Source organism: Gracilinanus agilis, chromosome 6, assembly GCF_016433145.1.
Source record: "Gracilinanus agilis isolate LMUSP501 chromosome 6, AgileGrace, whole genome shotgun sequence".
Taxonomy (NCBI): domain Eukaryota; kingdom Metazoa; phylum Chordata; class Mammalia; order Didelphimorphia; family Didelphidae; genus Gracilinanus; species Gracilinanus agilis.
In genome coordinates, this window is record NC_058135.1 from 166,892,489 (window position 1) to 166,919,618 (window position 27,130).

At 35.5% G+C, this 27,130-nt stretch overlaps 1 protein-coding gene across 1 annotated transcript in view; it reads right to left on the reverse strand.

The window, feature by feature from the left end:
* The window catches only part of SLAIN2 (SLAIN motif family member 2), a 76,021-nt gene that overhangs the window by 29,522 nt on the left and 19,369 nt on the right, over positions 1-27,130 (reverse strand). The window contains exons 2-3 of the mRNA XM_044680241.1: positions 16,261-16,409; positions 10,989-11,153 (exon numbers count right to left, since the gene is read on the reverse strand). Of these exons, the coding sequence (XP_044536176.1) occupies positions 10,989-11,153; positions 16,261-16,409 (314 nt within the window). The remainder of the gene's footprint in view (positions 1-10,988; positions 11,154-16,260; positions 16,410-27,130) is intronic.

Consider the following 27,130-nt stretch of genomic DNA (forward strand, 5'->3'; position numbering starts at 1 on the left):
TTTAGCTACTCCAAAATTAATGAGTATTCTTGTTTCCAATTCTTTGCTATCACAAAAAGTGCTGTTATAAATAGCTTACTGTATCTGGATAATTTCTGCTTAGCAATTGCTTCCTTGGAGTATAAGCCTAATAGCGGAATCTTTGGGCCAAAGAGTATGAACATTTTAGTCACTTTATATAATGCGATTGTAGTATGTTTGTAATCAAACTCTGCAACACTGACTAATTTTTGTCATTTTTGCTGATTTGCAGTGAGGAAATATTACGATTTAAAGAAAATTTAATACTAAAGACTGAGAAGATTGAGTATAACAAACAGAAAGTAGAACTCCAACTTTCTTCTCCAGTATCCTCCCCTCTGTAACCTAATCAAACAGGAAAGCAATGTTAGAAAGATCTTGGTTTAGATTTCACTCATAATAGATATAAAACAAATCAGCAGCTTCTTCCAAGGATGATGGGTATCTCTTTCCCAAAAAAAAATTTTGCTGGTTAAGTAACTGGGGTTTCTCCAGAGATAAAATTGCCCCATCTGATATCATCAGATGATCATGCTCACACACTGAAGTCACCAGGAGGAAAGTGAGGGCAAGCTACGCAATGCAAGATTAAATTGAGATTCTCTACAAGAGATGAATTATACAGCAAAGTAACTGTGCTTTATGTAAGTATGTAGAACACTGAAAGATATCAAAATTCACTTGTGATGACCAATCTTGACTGTGAGACAATACATCATAGCATAAAAATCAATGATTTTGGAGTCAAAGTTCAGAGGTTCTAATCCCATACATCTATCACTTACTAAGACCTTGGTTGAGTCACAACATCTCTGGACTTCCTTTTACTAATCTGTAAAATAAGGAGTAATTTAATAAGTTTTAAAGCCCTCTCTAGTTCTAAATTTTTGATCTTGTGATCCTGTGACTGATGGTAAAAATTCTTTACTCCTTTCAGCAGAGATAGATGGGCAGAGAGGAAGATAACTATAAATGTAGAAAAAGACATGCCATAAGCCATTTAACTCATATGAACATGAATTTATTGAGTGTTTACCATGTGCCAGCTTTCTGTAGACAATGGAAATATAAAGACCAAAATGAGCCAGTTTCTGCTCTCAAGAAATCTATTAAAACTAAATGCAAGGGGGCAGCTGGGTAGCTCAGTGGAGTGAGAGTCAGGCCTAGAGACAGGAGGTCCTAGGTTCAAACCCGGCCTCAGCCACTTCCCAGCTATGTGACCCTGGGCAAGTCACTTGACCCCCATTGCCCACCCTTACCAATCTTCCACCTATGAAAACAATACACCGAAGTACAAGGGTTTAAAAAAAAAAAAAACTAAATGCAAAACATATACAAAGTAATTTCCCAGGATAGTCCTAGCAACTAGGAGAAATACGGCCATGTTGAGTTTTCTTGCTTATACTTTGTTACAAGCTAAGGCTCATTTAAGGAAAAGTTGTGAAGTTAATAGCAATATTTTTCAAAACCACCAATAAAACTATATTTGAGTGAAGAAAAATAAGACCAATGTAGGTGAATGGGATTATAAGAAATGATGTCAAAGACTCAGTTTTTATTTTGCCTTTTTCTCTGCTAAGGAAAGTGATCCCTGGACTGGAAAGGAGAAAACAAAAATAGAAGGGGTTTGATAACCAGATAGGAAAGAAGGTAATAAGATAGACCTACTTGTCCTTGATAAGATCAAATCATGTGGTCCAAATAAACTACATCCTAAGGTAGTCAAAGAACTAGATGTGATGACTGAACCACACAGTCAGTGATCTCTGAAAGATAATGGAGATTTGGAAAGGTACTGTTAGGCTGAAGATTGGTAAATGCTGCTTTATTTTCAAAAAAGGGAAAAGTGTCTGTCAAATATAAACTTGTGACGGCTTGACTCTAGTGCCTGGCAAAAGCCTAAAATGTAATTATTAAAGGAATAATTCATGAACAACCAAAAGAGGAACAAATGTTTGCAACATATAACTTCACTAAGTCATGAAAACTATAGAAAGCAAGAATCGTTATCATTATCATCATGATATGGCCTAATCATTATGGAAAGCAATTTGGGATTATGCTAAGAAAGTATAACTGGAAAAAAGAGTGGGTGCTCATCAAAATAGGGTCAGGCTAAATGATATGTGAATGTAATGGAATCCTTCCACTACAAAATATGACTAAAGGTTCAGATTCAGGTAAAACCAAGAAGATATGAACTAATGTGGAATGGAACAAAAAGAGGAGATTTATATAATGGCTATAATATTATAAAGGAAAGCAACAGTGAAAGATTTAGGAACTCTAATTAATGCAATTTAACCAATCTTAACTTTAGGATACTGATGATGAAATCTCCTTTTCACCTCTTAGCAGAAACGAAATGAAATGTGAGTTCAGAATTAAACATTTTCAGTGTGTGAATTTGTCTTGATTGCCTGTACTTATTCATTACAAAGGAAGACCTTTCAGAAGGAAATGGCAGAGGGGGTAGTGAAAATGATACCCCAAAAAAGCCAATGAAACATTTCAAAAATATACAACAGAAACCAGAACGAAGTTCAAAAGAGGACCTAGATAATGAAGCAATGGCAATGTTGATACAACTACATGAATGAATTCCAAGTTCCAGGAGAGGAAAAGAATGGTGTACTAAACAAAAGGGGGGCGAGAAATTGGGGCAAAGATGGGAAATGGGAATATCTTTCTCAACACAGTTGTTTAAAAAAAAAAGACATTGGGGAGATTTTTTTAGCTTTCTAAATAAAAGTTCTAAATATGGGTCATCTGAATGGATATAATATAATAGAATAATCTTTTAATTTTCTAAGAAACTACTTTTTACAAACATATCCTAGAGCTCTAAGAAATTCTCCTTGGGTAAAAGTTCTAAAGAGTTAGAAAGTTATTTATTCTGTACATTCAGCTTTAAGAAAAAGGGTTCTCTTTATATTGGTGGTATCTAAATTTTTTAATCACAAACCCCTATCAAAAACACAACAAGGGGCAGCTAGGTGGCTTGGAATAGAAAGCTAAACCCAGAGATAGGAGATCTTGGGTTCAAAATTGGTCTCAAACTTCCTAACTATGTGACCCTGGGCAAGTCACTTAACCCCAATTACCTAGCTCTTCTACCTTGGAATCGATATTTACTATTGATTCTACATATGTATATTATGAATAGGCTTTGCCTTTTTTTATATCCCTAGCACTTAGCACATAACAGGAACTTAATATTTACTGACTGAATATTATGCAAGTCATACAACATACATGAAAAATAGAAATTAAAGCATCTAAGATAAAAAAGATATTCTTTTAAAAAATGTACATTAGGGACAACAGTGTGATTGAATTATTTAAACATTTTTTTGTTAAAAGGTACTCGGAGGCCAAGGTGAGGATGGAATGCATTCCAAGAATAAGAAGGAATTTAGAGAATTAAGTGTCATGAACGAGGAATTCCTCAGAATTTCCAGAAACAATTTCATTCTTCCATTTAATGGATTGTAAATAAAATTCCAAGTTTCTTTCAAAAGGAGCCCAACTCAGGACTTCCAGGTTAAGATGGCCACAGTGTAGAAGTAAGGATTTTCCTCTCCTCACCACCAACCAATATAAAGTGCCTCAAAAGGAAAAAAAAAAATCAGATGAGCAAAGAGGCACAGCTTTGAAGAGAAGTGGGATTTGGGCATTTCCACACTATAAGGGGGCTAAATAACTCCCAACGAAGCACGAGCTGATCACTCCCCCACCCCCACTCCACCTACTGCACCAGTCAGAGCCGGTGCGCTAGAATCAGAGTGAGCACGGGGCAATCTCTAGGTTCTAGGGAGCTGACGAAGAACACCACAGACTTACCCCTAAGTGTAGCTAGCCTTGGGACCCCAAGAGGCTGAGAAACTTGGATGTTGGGCACAGAGATAGAACAGAAAGGGGCAGCACACAGCAAATTCAGTAGAGACTTGAAAAATAGCCTCAGGGCAAAAACCACTCCTTAGCTCAATACACAGAGAGCTGCCCCCTTCATTCAGACTTCTGGCTGGGAAGGGAAGGAAAAACCAACAAAGCAATGGCCAGCAACACCCAAGAACTATAATCTATAACTATCAAAAAAAAATAAGAAAAAGCCTTTGATTCTGGATAATTTCTACTTAGAGAAACAACAGACTACAAAGGAGATAGCAGAGGACAACAAACAAGCAAATACATCCAAACTTTAAAAAAAAAGGGAAATTGGTCACAAGCTCTCCAAGAAATCAGGCTGGAATTTGAGAATCAACTTAAAATGATAGGAAAAACTTGGCAAGAAAAGTGGGAAACAGTTCAAAAAGAAAATAACAGTATAAAAGAATCTCCCACTTGGAAAAAGAAGCCCAGAAATCAAATGAAATGATAAGCAAATTGAAGACCAGAAATGACCCGCTAGAAGCCATGAAAAGCAGGATAGATCAAACTGAAAAGGAAAATCAAAAAATCATAGCTGAAAGTCAGACTTTAAAGATCAGAATTGGGCAAGTAAAAGTGAATGATTTTACGAGAGCAAAAATTAATAAAGCAAAGTCAAAAGAATGACAAACTAGAAGGAAACATGAAATATCTCATTGAGAAAATGACTGACCTGGAAAACATCTAGAAGAGACAATTTGAGAATCATTGGTCTAACTGAAAATCCAGAAATAAACAGAAACCTTGACATCATACTACAAGAAATTATCCAAGAAAACTGCCCTGATGTTCTTCAACAAGAGGACAAAATAGAAATTGAAAGAATCCATAGACCACCCACTACATTAAATCCTCAAAGGACATCCCCCAGAAGTGTAATTGCCAAATTCAAGAGCTTCCAAGCTAAGGAGAAAATATTACAAAAATCCAGAAAGAGAAGTTCAGATACCAAGGAGCACTAATCAGGATTACACAGGATCTGGCAGCCTCCACACTAAAGAACCACAAAGCTTAGAATGTGATATTCAGAAAAGCAAGAGAATTGGGTCTACAACCAAGGATCCCTTGCCCATCAAAATTGACTATATACTTCCAGGGGAAAGTAAGGGCATTCAACAAAATAGAAAATTGCCAAATATTTGTAAAGAAAAGACTAGATAGAAAAAATTGGAAAATGAGGGTATGCTCTTCAATTGGGGAATGGCTGAACAAATTGTGCTATGTTGGTGATGGAATACTATTGTGCTAAAAGGAATAATGAAATAGAGGAATTCCATGTGAACTGGAATGACATCTAGGAACTGATGCAGAATGAAAGGAGCAGAACCAGGAGAACATTATACATAGAGACGATACACTATGGTAAAAACAAATGCCATGGACTTCTCTACTAGCAGCAATGTAATGATCCAGGACAACTCTGAGGAACTTATAAGAAAGAACTCTGGGAGTAGAAACACAGAAGAAAAACAACTGCTTAATCACATGAGCTGATGGGGATAGGATTGGGGATTATTAACTCTAAATGATCACCCTAGTGCAAATATCAATAATATGGAAATAGATACTGATCAAAGACACATGTAAAACCCAGTGGAATTGTGCATCAGCTATGGGAGGGGGTTGGGGGAAGGAAAGAACATGAAACTAAATGGAAAACTTGATATTCAAATACAAAAATCAAGAGAAACATGAAAAGGTAAATAAGAGAGCAGAGGAAAAAATGTTTAAAAACTTTTTATTGTTTTTTTGAGGGCTTCAATAAGGTCAAATTATTTATATTCCTATATGGAAAAATGTTATTTGTAACTCTCAAAAATTATATTCACTATTATAGTAGTTAGAAGAATTATTCATAGGTAGAGGTTGGGGTACTAAGTGGTTTAAGATAATATGCAAAAAAAGGAAAAGGGGCTGGGAATAGAAGATGGCATCAAGAAAAACTTGAAGGAATAAGAAAAATAGGATAACCTATACCACACAAAGAGCACATGGGAGGGGGGAGGGAAGAATACTATTATAAGGAGGAGAGGAAGAGAGTGCTAATAGGTAATACTCAAACCTTACTCTCAATGGAATCAACTCTGAGAAAGAAGACCATCTAGATCCATTGGGGTATTGAATTCTAGCTTACCCTACACAGCAGTGATTCCCAAAGTGGGCACTACTGTCCCCTGGTGGGTGCTGCAGCGATCCAGAGGAGCGGTGATGGGCACAGGTACATTTATCCTTTCCTATTAATTGCTATTAAAATGTTTAAAAAATTAATTCCCAGGGGGCTAAGTAATATTTTTTTCTGGAAAGGGGATGGTAGGCCAAAAACATTTGGGAACCACTGCCCTACAGGGAAGTTGAGAGGGAAAAACCAAGGAGGGGAGTGGAGTGGGGAGTACAAAAAGGGAGGGAAAGAGAGGGAGGAGGGAATTTAACAGACCCTAAAAAAAAAAAAAAAGGGATGGGGGAATAAAAAGGGAGGGGCAGAAAGGGAAGTAAAATAAGGGGAGGGATTGGGGGACTGATTAAAAGCAAACCACTGGTGTAGAAGGAAGTAGCAAAAGAACAAAGGGCAGGACTAGGAGAGGAAATCAAAATGTTGGAGAATACACAGATGATAATCATAACTGAATATGAATGGGATGAACTTACCCATAAAGTAGAAGCAAATAGAGTGGATTAGAAACCAAAATTCTACCATACGTTGTCTACAAGAAACATACATGAGACAGGTAGACACACACAGGGTAAAGGTAAAAGGCTGGAGCAAAATCTACTGGGCATCGATTGAGAAAAAGAAGGCAGGAGTTGCAATCATGATATCTGACAAAGCTAAAGTAAAAATAGATCTGATTAAAAGAGACAAGGAAGGTAATTACATCCAGATAAATAGCAGTATAGACAATGAGGAAATATCAGTCCTCAACATGTATGCACCAAATGGTATAGCATCCAAAATTCTAAAGGAGAAGCTAGTGGAGCTTAAGGAGGAAACAGATATTAGTGTTTATAGTATATAGTATAGTAATATAGCAAAACTATATTAGTGGGAGACCCGAACCTTCTTCTATCAGATCTAGATAAATCAAACCAAAAAATAAGAGTTAAGAGGTGTGAATGAAATGTTTAAAAAATTAGACTTAATAGATATGTGGGAAAAAATAAATAGGGACAAAAAGGAATATACCTTTTCAGCAGCACATGGTACATTCACAAAGATTAATAACCATGTACTAGGGTATAAAAAATAGCAAACAAGTACAAAAGAGCAGAAATAAAAAATGCAACCTTTTCAGATCATAATGCAATAAAAATAATAATAAGGGTACATTGAGAGGCGAATCAAAAACTAATTGGAAATTAAATAATATTATTCTATAAAACTGGTTAAAGAACAAATCATAGAAACAATTAATAATTTCATTGAAGAAAATGACAGTGATGAGACATCCTATCAAAATCTATGGGATGCATTCAAAGCAGTACTCAGGGGGAAATTTAATGTCCTTGAGTACATATATTAACAAATTAGGGAGGGCAGAGGTCAATGAATTGGGCATGCAAATTAAAAAACTAGAAAGAGAACAAATTAAAAATACCCAGATAAAAACTAAATTAGAAATCCTAAAAATTAAAGGAGAAATTAAAATCAAAAGTGAAAGAACAATTGAATTAATAAATAAGACTAGAAGCTACTACTTTGAAAAAAACAAATAAAATAGACAAACTACTGGTTAATCTAATAAAAAAAGGAAAAAAGAAAACCAAATTAACAGTATCAAAGATGGAAATGGAGACCTCACCTCTACTGAAGAGGAAATTAAGGCAATTATTAAAACCTATTTTGCCTAATTATATGGCAATCTAGGTGATATGAATGAATATTTACAAAAATATAAATTGCCTAAATTAACAGCAGAAGAAATAGAATACTTAATACCATATCAGAAAAAGAAATTGAATAAGCCATCACAGAACTCCCTAAGAAAAAAATCCCCAGGGCCAAATGGATTCACAAGTGAATTCTATCAAACATTTAATGAACAACTAATCCCAATACTACACAAACTATTTGACAAAATAAGATAAGAAGGAGTTCTACCAAATTCCTTTTATGACATAAATATAGTACTGATTCCAAAGCCAGGCAAATCAAAAACACAGAGAGAAAACTACAGACCAATTTCCTAAATGAACATAGATGGAAAAATCTTAAGTAGAATACTAGCAAAAAGACTCCAACAAGTGATCACGAAGGTTATTCATTATGATCAGGTGGGATTTATACCAAGAATGCAAGGATGGTTCAATAGGAAAACCATCCACATAAATGACCATATTAACAAGCAAAACAACAACAAAAAATCACGATTATCTCAATAGATGTAGAAAAAGCCTTTAACAAAATATAACATTCATTCCTACTAAAAGCACTAGAAAGTACAGAAATAGAAGCACTTTTCTTAAAAATAACAGACAGTATATATTTAAAACCATCTGCGGGGGCACCTGGGTAGCTCAGTGGATTGAGAGCCAGGCCTAGAGACAGGAGGTCCTAGGTTCAAATCTGGCCTCAGACACTTCCCAGCTGTGTGACCCTGGGCAAGTCACTTGACATCCATTGCCTAGCCCTTACCACTCTTCTGCCTTGGAACCAATACACGGTATTGATTACAAGACGGAAGGTAAGGGTTTAAAAAAAAAGAACAAAAACAAAAAAACATTTGCAATGGGGATAAATGAGAAGCCTTCCCAGTAAGATCAAGAGTGAAACAAGCATGTCCATTATCACCTCTATTATTTAACATGGTACTAGAAACACTAGCAATAGCAATTAGAGAAGAAAAAGAAATTGAAGGTATTAAAATAGGCAATAAGGAAACCAAGCTATTACTCTTTGCAGATAATATGATGGTCTATTTAAAGAATCCTAGAGAATCAACTAAAAAGCTAGTGGAAATAATCAACAACCTTAGCAAAGTTGCAGGGTACCAAAAAAAAACCCACATAAATCATCAGCATTTCTATATATTTCTAACAAAACTCAGCAAAAGTTAGAAAGAGAAACTCCAGACAATATAAAATATTTGGGAATCTATTTGCCAAGACAAACTCAGGAATTATATGAATACAACTACAAAATATTTTTCACACAAATAATACTAGATCTAAACAATTAGAAAAACATTAATTGCTCATGAGGACAAGCTAATAAAAATGACAATCCTATCTAAATTACTTATTCAGTGACATACCTATCAAATTACCAAAAAACTTTTTTATAGAACTAGAAAAAATTATTACAAAGTTCATCTGGAAAAACAAAAGATCAAGTATATCAAGGGAACTAGTGAAAAAAAAAAAAATGAAGGATGGTGGCCTAGCAGTATCAGATCTTAAAATATACTATAAAGCAGCAATCATCAAAACAATATGGTACTGGCTAAGAGAATTGTCAGCTCCCAGAGTGGGGAGGGAAGAGCGGATGGAGAGAAAATTAATTATGTAACCATGGAAAAATATTTTAAAATTTTAAAAAATTATTTAAAAAAAGTTATCTATAAATGTGTTAAAGTAAAAATGAGAATAAAGCTTAAAAATAATAAATAATACGGGAGCTTTTTAGTTTTTTTAGGGAATAGAAGGAATGTGGGACAGTGACCTGACCCCTATCTTGAAGTCAAGCAATGGTATTGAAGCAATCTGTAGTTCAAATCTTTTAAAATCTGCTCCTTGGGGCAGCTAGGTGGCTTAGGGGATAAAGGGCTAATTTTGGAGATAGGAGGTCTTGGGTTCAAGTGTGACCTCAGACAGACCGATGTGACCCTGGGCAAGTCATTTAACCCCAACTGCCTATCCCTTACTACTCTTTTGTCTTGGAACCAATACCAATCTAAGACTGAAGATAAGGGTTTACAAAAAAAAAAAAGAAATTGTTTCTTGTTTGAAATCATTTAAGTATTCCCTAGTAGAGATGCAGTGGAACTTACTTTAATGACTCTATAAGGATTACTTTATTATTTACAAATTGGCTACACCCTTCCCCAAGTAAACATCCTTCTATTGTATATAAGTGTCTACATTCCTAAAACTCAAATCTGACTATGCCATTCTCCTATTCAAGAAACTCTAGTAACTACTCATTTGATACTTAAAACCCTTCACAATCTGACTCCAAACTACTATTTCAGGCTTATAGCATCTTTTTTTTTTTTTTTTAAATAAAGAACCAACTGTTAGCTAGGTAATGTGGATTAAGTGACTTACAAGTGTATGAGACCAACTTTGAATCTGGCACCTCCTATCTCTAGACCTGGCTCTCAATCCACTGAGCCACCTAGTTACCCCCAAGCTTACAGCGTCTTAACTATTCTTCACACACTCTGCAATCCAACCAAACTGGACTGCTGTTCATCCTCCATTCACACTATTTCCCATCTAAGTATTTTTTTAACAGGCTGACACCTATGCCTGGAATGTTATCTCTCCTTACTTCTATCTAAAAATTTTCTAGTTTTCTTCAAAGTTCAACTCAAGTACAATTCTTCTTCTATCCTCATCTGCCACAAATTGCTTTGTATTTTGCTTGTATTATTTTTATAGATCAGTGTAAATGAGGTTTCCCCCCAAAAGAATATAAACTCTTTGAGAACAGTGACTTTGTCATTCTTTTATTTTTTCCATTTTTTATTGTCATGCAAAACTCAATTTCATATTGGTCATTGTTGTAAGAGCAAACTCATACAATAACCCAAACCCCAAAATAAAATCATAAATACACTAATGTGAAAGACGACTCCAAAAGTTCTTTCTCATTCTTGTATCCCCCATGCTTTATTTAGCACAACACCTGATGGAGTAGGCACTTAAATGCTTGTCGAATTGAATGAGTGAGACACAACACAGTACTGTCAAGTAAAAAAGTTCTAGAATTACAGTAAAATCAACTATTCTAAGGGATAACACTAAACCCTTACCAAAAATGAAATCACATTATACTCTTAAGCATAACCCATAATTCAAAGCACAGATATTCTTCTTACCTGAACTTCCAGGAAGTATAAGCTGTTTGACCCCAGGAGGTTTCACGGGTGTTGAGGAAGGAGAATTGAAACCACTGCTATAAGGGCTACTTGCATTTGGGCTGTATGAATTTGCATAACTCATAGAGTTGAAAGAATTGTTGTACAAACTCTGCCTTTTGATGGCTGTAATAAGAAAAGATCATAATTAAAGATTATGAAAATCCATTGGATTTCAACCTTTTTCAATTAAACATTTTAGGTTAGTAGATACTTCAAAAAGAAAAACAATTCCATGGTTATAATAGAAACAAAAATTCAAATAGTATGAAAAATGCTATGCATCTGAAGAACATATATACAATGTATATACTATTTTCAGGACATCATCAAAACAGAACTTTAGCAACAAAATAACTTAGTTCTCATGTTGGTATAAAGCTAGTACCCTCTCATAACATTAAAAAAAAGAAAGATAAACAAAAAGCCCTGTACTTAAAATTTTGTTGATAACTTTGTTACTAAATCAACTACATTTCTTAACTTAATTCTATACGCCTCTGAGCCATTCTTATAACAAACCAAAAAAGAGGATAGGGAACAAGGTCAACAAGATCAGCAAAAATATACATATTAACCAAAAGTCTAACTTGACATTCAATGTTTCACACCCATAGCAACCCACCTCTGCAAAGGAAGGGAGGCACATATCTTCTTAAAGACGTTACAATCGTTACAATTTCATAGCATACTCTATTTTTTAAAATCACATGTTCAATAACTTTCTGATTTACTTTCTAAGGTCAGAATACAAGAGATTACATTTGTTTTTTAATTTCAGGAATTATGTTGTCCCACAGTGGTTAGTAATTTTCATTTTTTTTGCTTTTTCATGAAAAGGCAAAAAAATAAGTATACAAAATGCACCTGCTATTTCCCTAAAGTGTGATGGGCTTTAGTGATCACCATGGCAATGAAAGGTTTGGGACCCTGACAGCCATTTTTTCAACTCTTCCTGGGTAATCCTATCATGAAAAGTGATTCTGATATCATCTGAAAAGAGCCAAGTGCTCTCAGAAATTAAAGGGCTTTCAGAAGTTATCTAGACAGGGTCAGCTAAGTGGCTCAATGAATCAAGAGTCAGGACTGGATATGGGAGGTCCCGGGGTAAAATCTGGTCTTAGATACTTCCTAGCTGTGGACCCTGAGCAAATCACTTAGCCCCTACTGCCAAGCCCTTACTGCTCTTCTGCCTTAGAATCATACATACATAGTATTGGTTCTAAGACAAAAGGTATGGGTTAAAAAAAAAAAAGAACACCTAGTCCATCCTATATTCTGAACAAGAATCCCCTGTACACCAGATCAAATTGTCCACCAGCACTGGGAAGGAGATAAGTTTGATCATATAATGTAAAAAAACTTGTGTGGAAATTTGTTATTACATACAATTGGCAAAAATTAATTTATTAATTAAAAGGGAGGCGGGAAAAAAGAATCCCCCTGTACAATATACATACTCAAGGTTGTCCTGTCTCTGGTTGAACACTTCTAGGTTAAGAGCACCCATCATCTCTTAGCCCAAGTCAACATGTCAGTAACAAGTTATTTATTAAGCACTTAAGAATTTATTAAGTGCCAAGCACTGTAAGATGTTCTTTGTCCTGTGCTACTCAATGTTTTATTTATTATATCAATAACTTGGATAAAGGCACAAAGGCATACTTGCCAAATTTGTGGAGATTAACAAAACTGGGAAGAATAATTCACAGGTTTGTAGAATGGGTATTCAAAAATACCTCAACAATTTAAGATAATGGCTCAAACCTAATAAAACTGTAATTTAAGAGGAATAAATGTTTTCCCATAATGGAATTTTGTAAAACTTCAAAAGAACAGGATGATGAAAGGAATGTTAGAAAGCAGTTCATGTAAAAAAGGTTTAGGGATTTTATTTAATATTTTGCACAAGTTAAAAACTATGATGTCCAAAAAAAGATAATGCCATCAAACCCAGGCTGAATTAAGGATGGTAACTTGTCTAAAAAATGGAAAATAAACCTGAATAGGCAGAAGTAAAAATCAAAGCTATAAACAGTCTTAATCAAAAAAAATGTTCTAAATCACTAATACTTAGAGAAATGCAAATTAAAATAACTCTGAAGTATAGGTTAGTTAACATGACAGAAAAGGAAAATGATCAATGTTGGAGGGATGTAAAAAAATTGGGACATTAATTTTGTGTCCCATAAGCACTGTTGGTGGAGCTATGATCTGGTCCAACCATTCTAGAGAACAATTTGGAATGACATCCAAAGGACTATAAAAATATGCATTCCATTTAGACCTGCAATACCACTTGTCTGTATCCCAAAGAGACCAAAGAAGAAAGGAAAGGACCAATATGTACAAAAATGTTAATAGCAGCTCTCTGTGTGGTGGCAAAGACTCTGAAATAAAACAGATGCCCATTACTTAGGGAACAGTTGAATGAGTTGTGGAATATAGTTGTGAAGGAACAATATTGTGCTATAAGAAATGATGAGCAGGAAGCTTTAAGAAAAACCTAAAAAGACATATAAACTATTGCAAAGTGAAGTGAGTAAAATCAGGAAAACGTTGTATTCAGCAATAGCAATATAATATTGTATAGTGATCAACTGTGAATGACATAACAATTATAAGCAATAAAGATTAAAGACAATTCCAAAGGAATTAAGTTGAAAAACATTATCCACCTCCACAGAGAACTGATGAACTTTTGAGTGCAGACTAAAGCATACTTTTTTTCACTTTATGTTTTCTGCTGCGGGGGTGGGCAGGTGAGGAATGGGACAGGACACACACGTAACATATCTAAGACGGAAATATGTTTTGCATGACCTTTACAATAGGTAGTAGAAGGGAGGGAAAGAATATGGAACACAAAATCTTTGAAAAATGAATGTTTAAGTTAAATAAAGGGGGGTGGAAAGACAAAAGCACTCTGAGTATTTGAAGACTGTGATATAGAAAGGGGATTATAAAAATGTTCTGCTTGGTTCCAGAGGGATATACTAAAAGCACTGGATGGATATTAGATAGGGACAGCATGCCAGAAAAACTTCCTAACAACTGGAGCTGACCAAATGAACTGTTTGGTGAGGTAGTGGGATTCCCGCCTACACTAAAGGTTTTCAAGTAGATGCAAGGTGGCCACTAGTTGATATTGTCAATGGGTTTTTCAGTCAGGGTGGACTAGATGAACTGGGGTCCTGCCACCTCTGAGGTTCTGTATGTAATGCCGTACTAGTAGCCACAGCAACTGCAAGCAGCAGAAATGATGATGATGATAGGATGAGAACTGTTTCCCTTAGCATAGGGAACCCTGTACCAACACAGATTAGCTCCTTCTTTGTAGAGTATTGTGAAAAGTAAAATACCTCCATCCCATGGCACCCCAACAGTGGGTGTTACAGAATAATGCTCTCTCTCTCATTTTATAAACATAAAATGATTATAACTTTGGCCAGACCACCTTTTTATCTTTTACATTATCTTAGTGCTTGCAAAGCACTTTATAAACATCAAATCACTGAACCCTATTAAGGTTCATTGAATAAATCACTAATTTATAGAAATTCAAGAAAGGTAAAGTGATTTTGCTCAGAGTCCTCAAAGTGGCAAGTATGAAAGCCCAGGTTTTTCCTGACCAAATGTGGCATTGTGACAAGTATACCACAAGATGTTCTCTCTTCCTTTACATATATGGTTCATCCATGGAAACTTTGTAACCAAGTCCTAAATCTTATTTGCCTGTAAAACTTTGCTGAAATATAACAATAAAAATTAAAACATATGCTTCTAGACTAACACAAATTCTTTTTTCTATGCCAAGATAATTCCAAAGCTAATTATGTTATTCCCCTAACTCTTATTTTGCACTATCTTCAGAATAATCTACACTCTTCCATGTATATTCACAGTTCTCCACAATATGATCCTACCTAACTTTTACAGCCATAAATACAACTATTTCCTATATACACCTTTGGTTAAACAACTTCATATTTCCTAAACAATTTATTTTCTAGCTTTAATATTGCTGCTCCCTCTGCTCTGAATTGCTTTTCCCTTTCTCCCACACATTATGACTACTCATCAAAATCATATGCATCTTTTTAAGGCTCATTTCAAATATTATTATCTTAATGAAACTTTCCAATTCATCAAACTGGCTGATGTCTACTCTGATCCCCCATGTCTGGCTTATACTTCTTTTATTTACTTATGTTTATTTTTAGACCCTTGCCTTCTATCTTGATTGGCTCCAAGGCAGAAGAGTGGTATGGGCTAGGCAATGAGGTGTCAAGTGACTTGCCCAGGGTCACACAGCTAGGAAATATCTGAGGCCAGATTTGAACCTCGTCTCTAGGTCTGGCTCTCAATCTACTGAGTTACCCAGCTGCCCCCTTATACTTCTTTTAATATACATCATATCTTGACTATTATGGATATTTGTGTAACTATATATTTCTCCTTCAGACTTAGAAACTTCACTAAATGTTTGACTCTGGGTAAATCACATCACCTTTCTGCCAGTTACCCATCTGTAAAATGTCCTCTCAGCCCTTTCCAGCACTAAATTTAAGACCTTTTGATTATAAAGGGCAATGGTCTCCTTCACATTTCTGTGTATCTCTTTAATTTCAGGAGAAAAGCACTTGAAACAAAAAAGGTCAAGGTAGAAGAAACAACAGATTCTCGAAAGTACATAGCTTCTAAAAGTTAACCCAGACAATATAAACTTAGATGAATTTTTTAATGCAGATTACATTAGTATGCATACTATGTGGTAATATCACAGGATAATGATTTTAGATCTGGAATGCAACTCAAGAGGCCATCAAATCCAATCTTCTTATTTTATAGGGTAGGAAACTGAGATCCCAAAAGGTCAAGTGACTTATCTAAAGTCATGCCTTGAGTAAGCAGCAGAGCTAGAATTCCAACCCAGTTCCTCTAATTCCAAATCCAACACTCTTTCCACTATCCAACTCAACTTATTGTAACTGAATACAAAAAAAATTTTAATACATGAAGGAAATGCTATCTTCTATGGTCCTATCAATTCAGAAATTTTATGTTAAATGATAACAAAAACAGGAAAACAAATCATAGTAATATATTTTAAACGTCAGGTTTATGAAACCTCACTGACCAATAAATTAAGCATTCATGCATTTTTTAATTCCTAAATGTTAGTTTTTAAATTAAAGTTGGCAAAAATCAGGATTTTGATTGATACACTTACCTGTCATAGTTTGATCAAGTTTATGGATCAGAGATTTTTTAGCACATTCAACATCAGGACTTGGGTAATCCAAAACCTGTCTGCACCAAACTAAGGGACTAATTGCTTTCTGTGATGGAGTCAATTTCTTCTTTGGTGATGAATACAACCTAGAAGAGAAAAAAATTATTAACTACAGTATTTAGAGAATAGAGATTATTACTGTTGTTTTTCCTTTGCAGAAGAGTACACAAAAAAAGTATTTTAAAACCAGTCACATTTCCTTTAAATACTCAAATTATGTGATGATACAATACTGTATCAGAGAGTATTTTAAGTCTTTAGGAAATCAAATTCTCCACCCTTACTCAACACCCTAAATGTAATTACTAATTCTCTTGCTTCCATTGTGTAAACTTGCTGAAATACCTGGCTTAGCCATGATTTAGTGATTTTAATAATACTGTCAGCTTGGGACACAGACTGAGTTTTATCTTTACTTCTCCCCAGGACTATCACAGTGTTCTGTACACAAGAAACACTGTTTTGTTTTGTTTTTGTTATTCCCATCAATATTTCATTTTTACTCCCCAAAACAGGTTCATTTATCTATCTATTCATTCACTCACAGAACATTATTTAGTAGTAGTCAAAATAGTACTCGTACCAATAGTAGTACTAGTTAGTAGTAAATATTGAGAGTACAGTGCCAGTGGGGGCAGTACAAAATATAGTTAAGTTACAGTCTCTGATTTCTTGGAGTTTACAATCTGGTAGGGAGAAATATGAAAAGGCAGATATTTGTGACAACTTCATTAAAGAGTAGCAAAACAAACTGCTTTGTAAGGTTATTCCTGATGTAGGAATTAAGTTATCTATAAGAAGAGGAATTTCAATTGGGTTTTGGGGGAGGCAAAAAAATTCAGTAGGAAAAGAGGACAGTATTCCAGGCAAAGAAAACAGAATGAATAATGGCCAGGAGGGAGAAGAGTCCAGTGCATGTATGATTGAAATTAGGCCAGTTTGAAATTACATGGAACAGAGTAATAAGATAAAGTTATAAAGATTAAGGTGGTTTAAGGAGGAGAGGGAAAAAAAGCCTCAAACACCAGATCCAACAATGATCAGGACCAATCTTAAGATAGAAAGGACAAATATGTTTTTTCACTGGTGTTTCACCCTGTTGTACTAAGCTTTGTTCACTCATTGTTATTAAATATAAATACTGAGAATCTTTTTAAAAAATACCTAACAGTTTTTCTAAATCCCTCCTGATTAGAGAAATGCAAATTAAAGCAACTCTGAGGTACCACTTCACAGCTAGCAGATTGGCCAATATGGCAGCAAAGAAAAGTGATAAATGTTGGAGGGGATGTGGCAAAATTAGGACACTCATGCATTGTTGGTGGAACTGTGAATCGGTCCAACCATTCTGGAGGACAATTTGGAACTATGCACAATGGGCTTTAAAAGAATGCATGGCCTTTGATCTAGCCATACCACTGCTGGGTTTGTACCCCAAAGAGATAATAAGGAAAAAGGCTTGTACAAAAATATTTATAGCCGTGCTCTTTGTGGTGGCAAAAAATTGGGTATCCATCGATTGAGGAATAGCTGAATAAATTGTGGTATCTGATAGTGATGGAATATTATTGTGCTGAAAGGACTAATGAACTGGAGGATTAATTTCAACTGGAAAAATCTCCAGGAATTAATGCAGAGTAAAAGAAGCAGAATCAGGAGAACATTATACACAGAGACTAATATACTGTGACAATAGAATGTAATGGACTTCTCTACTAGCAGCAATGCAATGACCCAGGTCAAGCCAGAGGAACTTGGAGAAAGAATATTATCCACATCTAGAGAAAGAACTATACGAACAGAAATAGATTAGAAAAATATGTGATCGATCATGTAATGTGATAAGGATATGATTGGGGTTTTGATCACTATACTGCAGATATGAATAACACAGAAATAGGTTTTGAACAATGATACATGTAAACCCAGTGGAAATGCTTGTCAGATTTGGGAGGGGGAAGAAAGAGTAGGGGGGAAGGGGAAATCATGAACCATATAACCATGGAAAAATATTCTAAATAAAAAAGGGAAAAAAACCCCTAATACTTGGGTGAAACGAAACAGGAAAGCAACTGTGGAAAATGTCTATAACTCCATGATTTTTCATAGGACTAGCCTGATTTTTATATAAGGTTCTTGGTACTGATAGTCACTTGAAATACATTTCAAAACCACAAAAACAAAATAATCAGGTTTTTTTAATTTTTCCTTCTCTTCAAGCAATTATTAAAGAATCAAAAATCCATTAAAGATCCCATACTCCCTGAGAGATGCTATGTGTACTCTCCGTCAACAAAAAAGATAACAATCCTTCTATAGTTTGGTAGATAATCTTCAAGCTTCCACTTAGTCCCCCAAATCCATCCATTAACAAAAGTGGTAATAAAAAGCCTTCCAACTCAAAATGGTTGGACCTTGGGCAAAAACATAATAGTTCATCACTGGGCATACACAGGCCTTTACTACAGTTTGATAGCATCTTACACACATTCCAACATATCCTTTTAAGACCCATGACCATTCAAAATAAGAGGTAGGACGACTCTTTGTGGAGGCAAAAATTTGGAAAATGAGGAGGTATCCCTTGATTGGGGAATGGCTGAACAAATATATGATGGTGATGGAGTACTATTTTGTTATAAGGAACATGAAACTGTTTGATTTCTATACGAGTTGAAAAGGTCTCCATGAACTGATGCGGAATGAAATGAGCAGAACCAACAGAACATTGAACACAGTAACTGAAACACTGTGGAACGATCATATGTAATCGGCTTTGTTACTGACAGCAATGCAATGACCCAGGATAATCCAGAGGAATTTATGAGAAGGAATGCAATCCACATCAAAAGAAAGAACTGTGTCCGGATTAAGATAGTGGCTGAGTAGAAGCTGGGCCACTGTCTCTCCTTACCAACAGATATAGAGTACATCCAAAGGACAAGAAAACAAAATCCAGATGAAAGAAGGGACCCCACAATAGGGCGCAGTATTGAAGGAACATGGGATTTGGGCACTTCCACACTATATAAGGGGAGGAAATAGCTCCCATCAAAATGTGAGCGGATCACCCCTCCCCCCATCCCACCCACAGTACCAGAGTCAGAGGCTGCGCTCCAGAGTTAGGGCGAGCGGAGGCACAAAGTCTAGCCCCTAGGCAGCTAGCTGGCATTACTAGGAGCTTACCCCTGAGAGCAGCAAGACCTGAGATCCCAGGTGGCTGGAAAACTCAGACCTTGGACAAGGGAGTGGGGCTGAGAGAGGCAGCAGCAGTGCCCAGTGCGCTCAAACTAAGGGGAAAATCTCAGGTGGAGGAGCAAGCGTAGGCCAAGTCCCAAGCTCTGGGTAGCTGGCTAGGAACATGGGGGCTCGACCCTGAAAACAGCTAGACCAGAGAACCCAAGAGGGTCCCCAGAGAACCCAAGAGACTCACAAAGTAGCCTCAGGCAAAAAAAAAAAAAAACTGCTCCCTAACTCCATACAAAGAGAATCAGATTGCCTTACTCAGACTTCTGGCAGATAAAACAAAATGATGCTAATCAAGACCCAAGAAATAAACAAGAAGACCAAGAAAAAAGCTCAAACACTTGATAACTTCTACACAGGAAAAAAAAAAAAACAGAAAACAGAGGACAAACAATTAAAGACATCCAAACCCTCCCAAAAAACTGAAAATGGGTCACAAGATCTTGAAGAGTTCAAATCTGAGATTATGAGAAAGATGGAAGAGATCTGGCAAGAAAATAACAGTTTAAAAGGCAAAATTTTGCAATTGGAAAGTGAGGCTCAGAAATCAAATGAATTGATAAGCAAACTGAAGACCAGAAACGACCAGTTGGAAGCCTTGAAGAACCAGATAGACCAGACTGAAAAGGAAAACCAGTCTCTAAAGGCTAGAACTGGGCAATTAGAAGCCTATGATCTCTCAAGACAGCAAGAACAAATAAAGCAAAGTCAAAAGACTGATAAAATAGAAAGAAACATGAAATATCTCACTGAGAAATTGACAGATCAAGAAAACAGGTCTAGAAGAGACAATCTGAGAATCATTGGTCTTCCTGAAAAAGCAGAAATAGAAATTTGGACTCCATGCTAAAAAAATTATTCAGCAAAACTGCCCTGAAGTTCTACAACAAGAGGGCAATATAGACATTGAAAGGATCCATAGATCACCCTCTACACTAGACCCTGAAAAGACAACTCGCAGAAATATAATAGCCAAATTCAAGAGCTTCCAAGTAAAAGAAAAAATATTACAAGAAGCCAGAAAGAGACAATTCAGATATCAAAGGGCACCAATCAGGATCACACAAGACCTTGGCAGCCTCTACACTAAAAGACAGCAAGGCTTGGAATATGATATTCAGAAAGGCAAGAGAACTGGGTCTACAACCAAGGATCACCAAACGATCAAGCTGACTATATACTTCCAGGGGAAAGTATGGGCATTCAAAAAGATATAAGATTTCCAAGTATTTGCACAGAAAAGACCAGGACTAAATGGAAAGTTTGATACCCAACCACAAAAACCAAGAGAAATGAAAAGGTAAATAAGAAAGAGGGGAAAGAAAAAAAATTCTTATTCTTAAATTTATCTCTTTAAGGGCCTTAATTAGATCAAATTATTTGTATTCCTAAATGGGGAAATGTTATATGTAATTTTCAAAAACTGTATTCACTATTATAGTAATTAGAAGAATTATTCATAGGGAGAGGTTGGAGCACTAAATGGTCTAAGATGAGACAGGGAGGGGAAAAAAAGAGGGGGGGTGTGAATGATAGATGACATCAAGAGAAACTTGAATAAATAAGAAAAATAGGATATTCCATACCACACAAAGAGATCATGGGAAGGGGAGGGGATCTATATTATAAAAATGAGAGGAAGAGAGCATTAAGAGGTAATATTTAAACCTTATTCTCAGCTGAATTAACCCTGAGAGGGAAGAGTAGCTATATCCATTGTGATATAGAATTCTATCTAACCTTACTGAGAAAGTCAGAAGGGTTTAACCAAGGGGAGCAGGGGAGTGTGGAGGTCAAAAAAAGGAAGAGGGGAATTCATTAGGCCTTAAAAAATAAAAAAGAGGGGAATAATAATGGAGGGGGTGGAAAGGGAAGTAAATCAAGGGAGGGGACAAAGGGGGCTGGTCTAAAACAAACCATTGGTTTAAAAGGAAATAGCGTAAGAAGAGGTAGCACTAGGAGAGGATACCAAAATGTTGGGGAATACACAACTGAAAATTATAACTCTGAATGTGAATGGGATGAACTCACCCATAAAACAGAAGCAAATAGCAGAGTGGATTAGAAACCAAAATCCTACCATATGTTGTCTACAAGAAACACATATGAGGTGGGAGGACATACACAGGTTTAGGGTCAAGGGCTGGAGCAAAATCTTTTGGGCTTCAAATGAGAAAAAGAAGGCAGGAGTGGAGATCATGATTTCTGACAAGCCAAAGTAAAGATATATATGATTAAAAGACACAGGGAAGGTAATTACATCCTGATAAACGGCAGTATAGACAATGAGGAAATAATGGTACTCAACATGTATGCACCAAATGGTATAGCATCCAAATTCCTAAAGGAGAAACTGGCTGAGCTCAAGAAGGAAATAGATAGTAAAACCATACTAGTGGGAGATATAAATATTCCTCTTTCAGATCTAGATAAATCAAACAAAAAAAATAAATAAGAAAGAGATAAGAGAGGTAAATGAAATCCTAGAAAAATTAGATTTAATAGATATGTGGAGAAAAATAAATAGGGACAAAAAGGAATACACCTTCTTTTCAGCTGCACATGGTACATTCACAAAGACTGACTATGTAATAAGGGATAGAAACATAGCAAACAAATGAAAAAGAGTAGAAATAATAAAGGTAACCTTTACAGATCATAATGCAATAAAAATAATAATTAGTAAGGGCTCATGGACAGGCAAATCAAAAACTAATTGGAAATTAAATAATATGATTCTCCAAAACCAGTTAGTTAAACAAGAAATCATAGAAACAATCAACAATTTCATTGAAGAGAATGACAATGATGAGACATCCTACCAAACTCTGTGGGATGCAGCCAAGGCAGTACTCAGGGGGAAATTTATATCCTTAAGTGCATATATTAACAAATTAGAGAGAGCAAAGATCAATGAACAGGTCATACAAATTAAAAAACTAGAAAGGGAACAAATTAAAAATCCCCAGCTCAAGACCTAATTAGAGATTACAAAAATTAAAGGAGAAATCAATAAAATTTAAAGTAAAAAACTATTGAATTAATAAATAAGACTAGAAGCTGGTACTTTGAAAAAACAAACAAAATGGACAAAGTACTGGTCAATCTAATTTAAAAAAGGAAAGAAGAAAACCAAATCATCAGTATCAAAAATGAAAAGGGAGACGGAGACCTCACCTCTAACGAAGAGGAAATTAAGGTAATCATTAAAAACTATTTTGCCCAATTATAAGGCAATAAATATAGCAATCTAAGTGAGATGGATGAATATTTACAAAAATATAAATTGCCTAGATTAACAGTAGAAGAAATAGTATACCTAAATAATCCCATATCAGAAAAAGAAATTGAATAAGCCATCAAAGAATTCCCTAAGAAAAAAATCGCCATGGCCTGATGGATTCACAAGTGAATTCTATCAAACCTTCAAAGAACAACTAATTCCAATAATATACAAAATATTTGACATAATAAGCAAAGAAGGAGTTCTACCAAATTCCTTTTATGATACAAATATGGTACTGATCCCAAAGTCAGGTAGATCAAAAACAGAGAAAGAAAACTACAGACTAATCTCCTTAATGAACATAGATGCAAAAATCTTAAACAGAATACTAGCAAAAAGACTCCAGCAAGTGATCACGAAGGTTATTCATTATGATCAGATGGCATTTATACCAGGAATAATTCAACATCAGGAAAACCATTCACATAATTGACCATATCAACAAGCAAACCAACAAAAACCACATGATTATCTCAATAGATGCAGAAAAAGCCTTTGACAAAATACAACATCCATTCCTATTGAAAACATTAGAAAGTATAGGAATACAAGGACTTTTCCTAAAAATAATAAACATTATATATCTAAAACCATCAACAGGCATCATATGCAATGGGGATAAATCAGAAGCCTTTCCAATAAGATCAGGAGTGAAACAAGGATGTCCATTATCACCTCTATTATTTAACACTGTACTAGAAACACTAGCAGTTGCAATTAGAGAAGAAAAAGAAATTGAAGGTATCAAAATAGGCAAGGAGGAGACTAAGCTATCACTCTTTGCAGATGATATGATGGTCTACTTAAAAAATCCTAGAGAGGGGGCAGCTGGGTAGCTCAGTGGAGTGAGAGTCAGGCCTAGAGACAGGAGGTCCTAGGTTCAAACCCGGCCTCAGCCACTTCCCAGCTGTGTGACCCTGGGCAAGTCACTTGACCCCCATTGCCCATGCTTACCAATCTTCCACCTATGAGACAATACACCGAAGTACAAGGGTTTAAAAAAAAAATCCTAGAGAATCAACTAAAAAGCTAGTAGAAATAATCAACAACTTTAGCAAAGTTGCAGGATACAAAATAAATGCACATAAATCATCAGTATTTCTATATATTTCCAAGACATCACAGCAGCAAGAGGTAGAAAGAGAAACACCATTTAAAATCACCTTAGACAATATAAAATACTTAGGAATCTATCTACCAAAACAAACACAGGAATTATACGAAAACAACTACAAAACACTTTCCAAACAATTAAAACTAGATTTAAACAACTGGAAAAACATTGATTGCTCATGTGTAGGATGAGCTAACATAATAAAAATGATCATTCTACCCAAATTAATTTGCCTATTTAGTGCCATACCTATCAAACTACCAAAAAACTTCTTTACTGAATTAGAAAAAACTATAACAAAGTTCATTTGGAAGAACAAAAGATCAAGAATGTCAAGGGAAATGATAAAAAACTTGAAGGAAGGTGGCCTAGCAGTACCAGATACTAAACTATACTATAAAGCAGCAGTCATCAAGACAATATGGTACTGGCTAAGAGACAGAAGGGAGGATCAGTGGAATAGACTTGGGGTAAGTGATATCAGCAAGCCTGTCTATAATAAACCCAAAGAGCCCACCTTTTGGGACATAAATCCACTATTTGACAAAAACTGTTGGGAAAACTGGAAAACAATGTGGGAGAGATTAAGTTTAGATCAACATCTCACACCCTAAGACAAATTCAGAATAGGTGAATGACTTGAATATAAAGAAGGAAACTATAAGAAAATTAGGTGAACATAGAATAGTATACCTGTCAAATCTATGGGAAAGGGAAAATTTTAAAACCAAGCAAGAGGGGGCAGCTGGGTAGCTCAGTGGATTGAGAACCAGGCCTAGAGACAGGAGGTCCTAGGTTCAAAATCTGACCTCAGACACTTCCCAGTTGTGTGATCCTGGGCAAGTCACTTAACCCCCATTGCCTACCCTTACCACTCTTCTGCCTTGGAGGCAATACACAGTATTGGCTCCAAGAGAAGGTAAGGGTTTAAAAAAAAAAAAAACAAGCAATAGTTAGAAAAAATTACAAAATGTAAAATAAATCATTTTGATTTTACTAAATTAAAAAGGGTTTGTACAAACAAAAACAATGCAACCAAAATCAGAAGGGAAACAACAAACTGGGGAAGTCTTTATAACAAAAAATTCTGGCAGAGGCCTAATTACTCAAATATATAAGGAGCTAAATCAATTGCATAAAAAAATCAAGTCATTCTCCAATTGATAAATGGGCAAGAGACATGAATAGGAAATTTTCAGATAAAGAAATCAAAACTATCAATAAGCACATGAGAAAGTGTTCTAAATCTCTAATAATTAGAGAAATGCAAATCAAAACAACTCTGAGGTACCACCTCACACCTAGCAGATTGGCTAAAATGAGAGAAGGGGAGAATAATGAATGTTGGAGGGGATGTGGCAAAATTGGGACATTAATGTATTGCTGGTGGAGTTGTGAACTGATCCAACCATTCTGGATGGCAATTTGGAACTATGCCCAAAGAGCTCTAAAAGACTGCCTGCCCTTTGATCCAGCCATACCATTGTTGGGTTTGTACCCCAAAGAGATCATAGATAAACAGACTTGTATGAAAATATTAAGAACTGTGCTTTTTGTGGTGGCAAAAAACTGGAAAATGAAGGGATGCCCTTCAATTGGGGAATGGCTGAACAAATTGTGGTATATGCTGGTGATGGAATACTATTGCACTAAAAGGAATAATAAACTGGAGGAGTTCCATGTGAACTGGAAAGACCTCCAGGAATTGATGCAGAGTGAAAGGAGCAGAGCCAGAAGAACATTGTACACAGAGACCAATACACTGTAGTAAAATAGAATGTAATGGACTTCTGTACTAGCAGCAATGCAATGACTCAGGACAATTCTGAGGGATTTATGGAAACGAATGCTACCCACATTCAGAGGAAGAACTACAGGAGTGGAAACACAGAAGAAAAACAACTGCTTGAACACATGGGTTCATGAAGACACGGTTGGGGACCACACAAATGCAACTATCAATTATATGTAAATAAGTCTTGATTGATCACACAGGTTAAAACCAGTGGAAATGCAAGTTGGATATGGGGGGAGGGGTAAAGGGGAAAGTAAAAACAAGATCATGTAACCACGGAAAATTTTTCTAAAAAAAAAAATATTAAAAAAAAAAGAAAGAACTGTGGGAGTAGACATGCAGAAGGAAAACATTTGATTTTTCACTTCAACTGGATGTGGGGTTTTGGTTTTTAAAAGATTATTACAAAAAAGATTAATATAGAATTGGAAGAGGGGGGGAAAGGGGAAGGAAAGGACATGAATCATGTAACCATGGGAAAATACCTAAATAAAAAATTTTTTAAGAAGAAAGAAATTCAAAATAAGAGGGAGGAAGGTAGACTATGAGACAGGCCTGAAGATGGGAAGTTCTAGTTCAAATCTGACCTCATACTTCCTAATAACTTTATGATTCTAGGTGAAGTCACTTTTATCCCAGTTACCTATCCTTTTTTACTGCTCTTCTGCCTTAGAACCACCACAGTATCAATTCTAAGACAAGATTTAAAAAGATTTTTAAAAAATGTTAAGACCTATAGTCATAGGATAAACTTTATCCTATGACTATAGAACATCAGAGTTCAATTTTAGTAAAAGAAAATATTACCATATATGTGTTAAAAACAGAAAGAAAGACTTTAAAGTACCTCTGTCCTTAAAATGTGAGATCTGGAAAAAAGACAAGCATTTAAAAAAAGTTAACATTTCGTGTTAGGATAACAAATTTAAATCACTAATCCATATGTGTAACTCTAAACCTTCCATAATCCAGGGTTAGAAAATGTCTTGTTGCTACTAGGACAATTACTGTTAGAATTCTTCCACAAGTTATCTATGCCTCAGGCTTCTAACATTTAACTTAGATGAAAATGAGCAAGGCTAAAAAAGCTGTTGATGCATGCTCTCAACCAGTGATTCCAAGGCAATGAAAAATTACTATAAGCAGCCTGAAATTCAAGTAACAAGGAGCCCCAGGCTGAACTTCTATAAACAATAGCCTTCTTGAACTATCATTAGCATACTCCTTTCTTTCATTCCCTCCAAAATCCCAATGATTCTGAACTCTGGTTTTCATTGTTCAAAACCCATTCTTGGGCCCATTTCAGTTAGCCCAAACCCATTAATATCTCACTCTCAAGCTACCTGTTCCTTCCATTTTGTTCTCT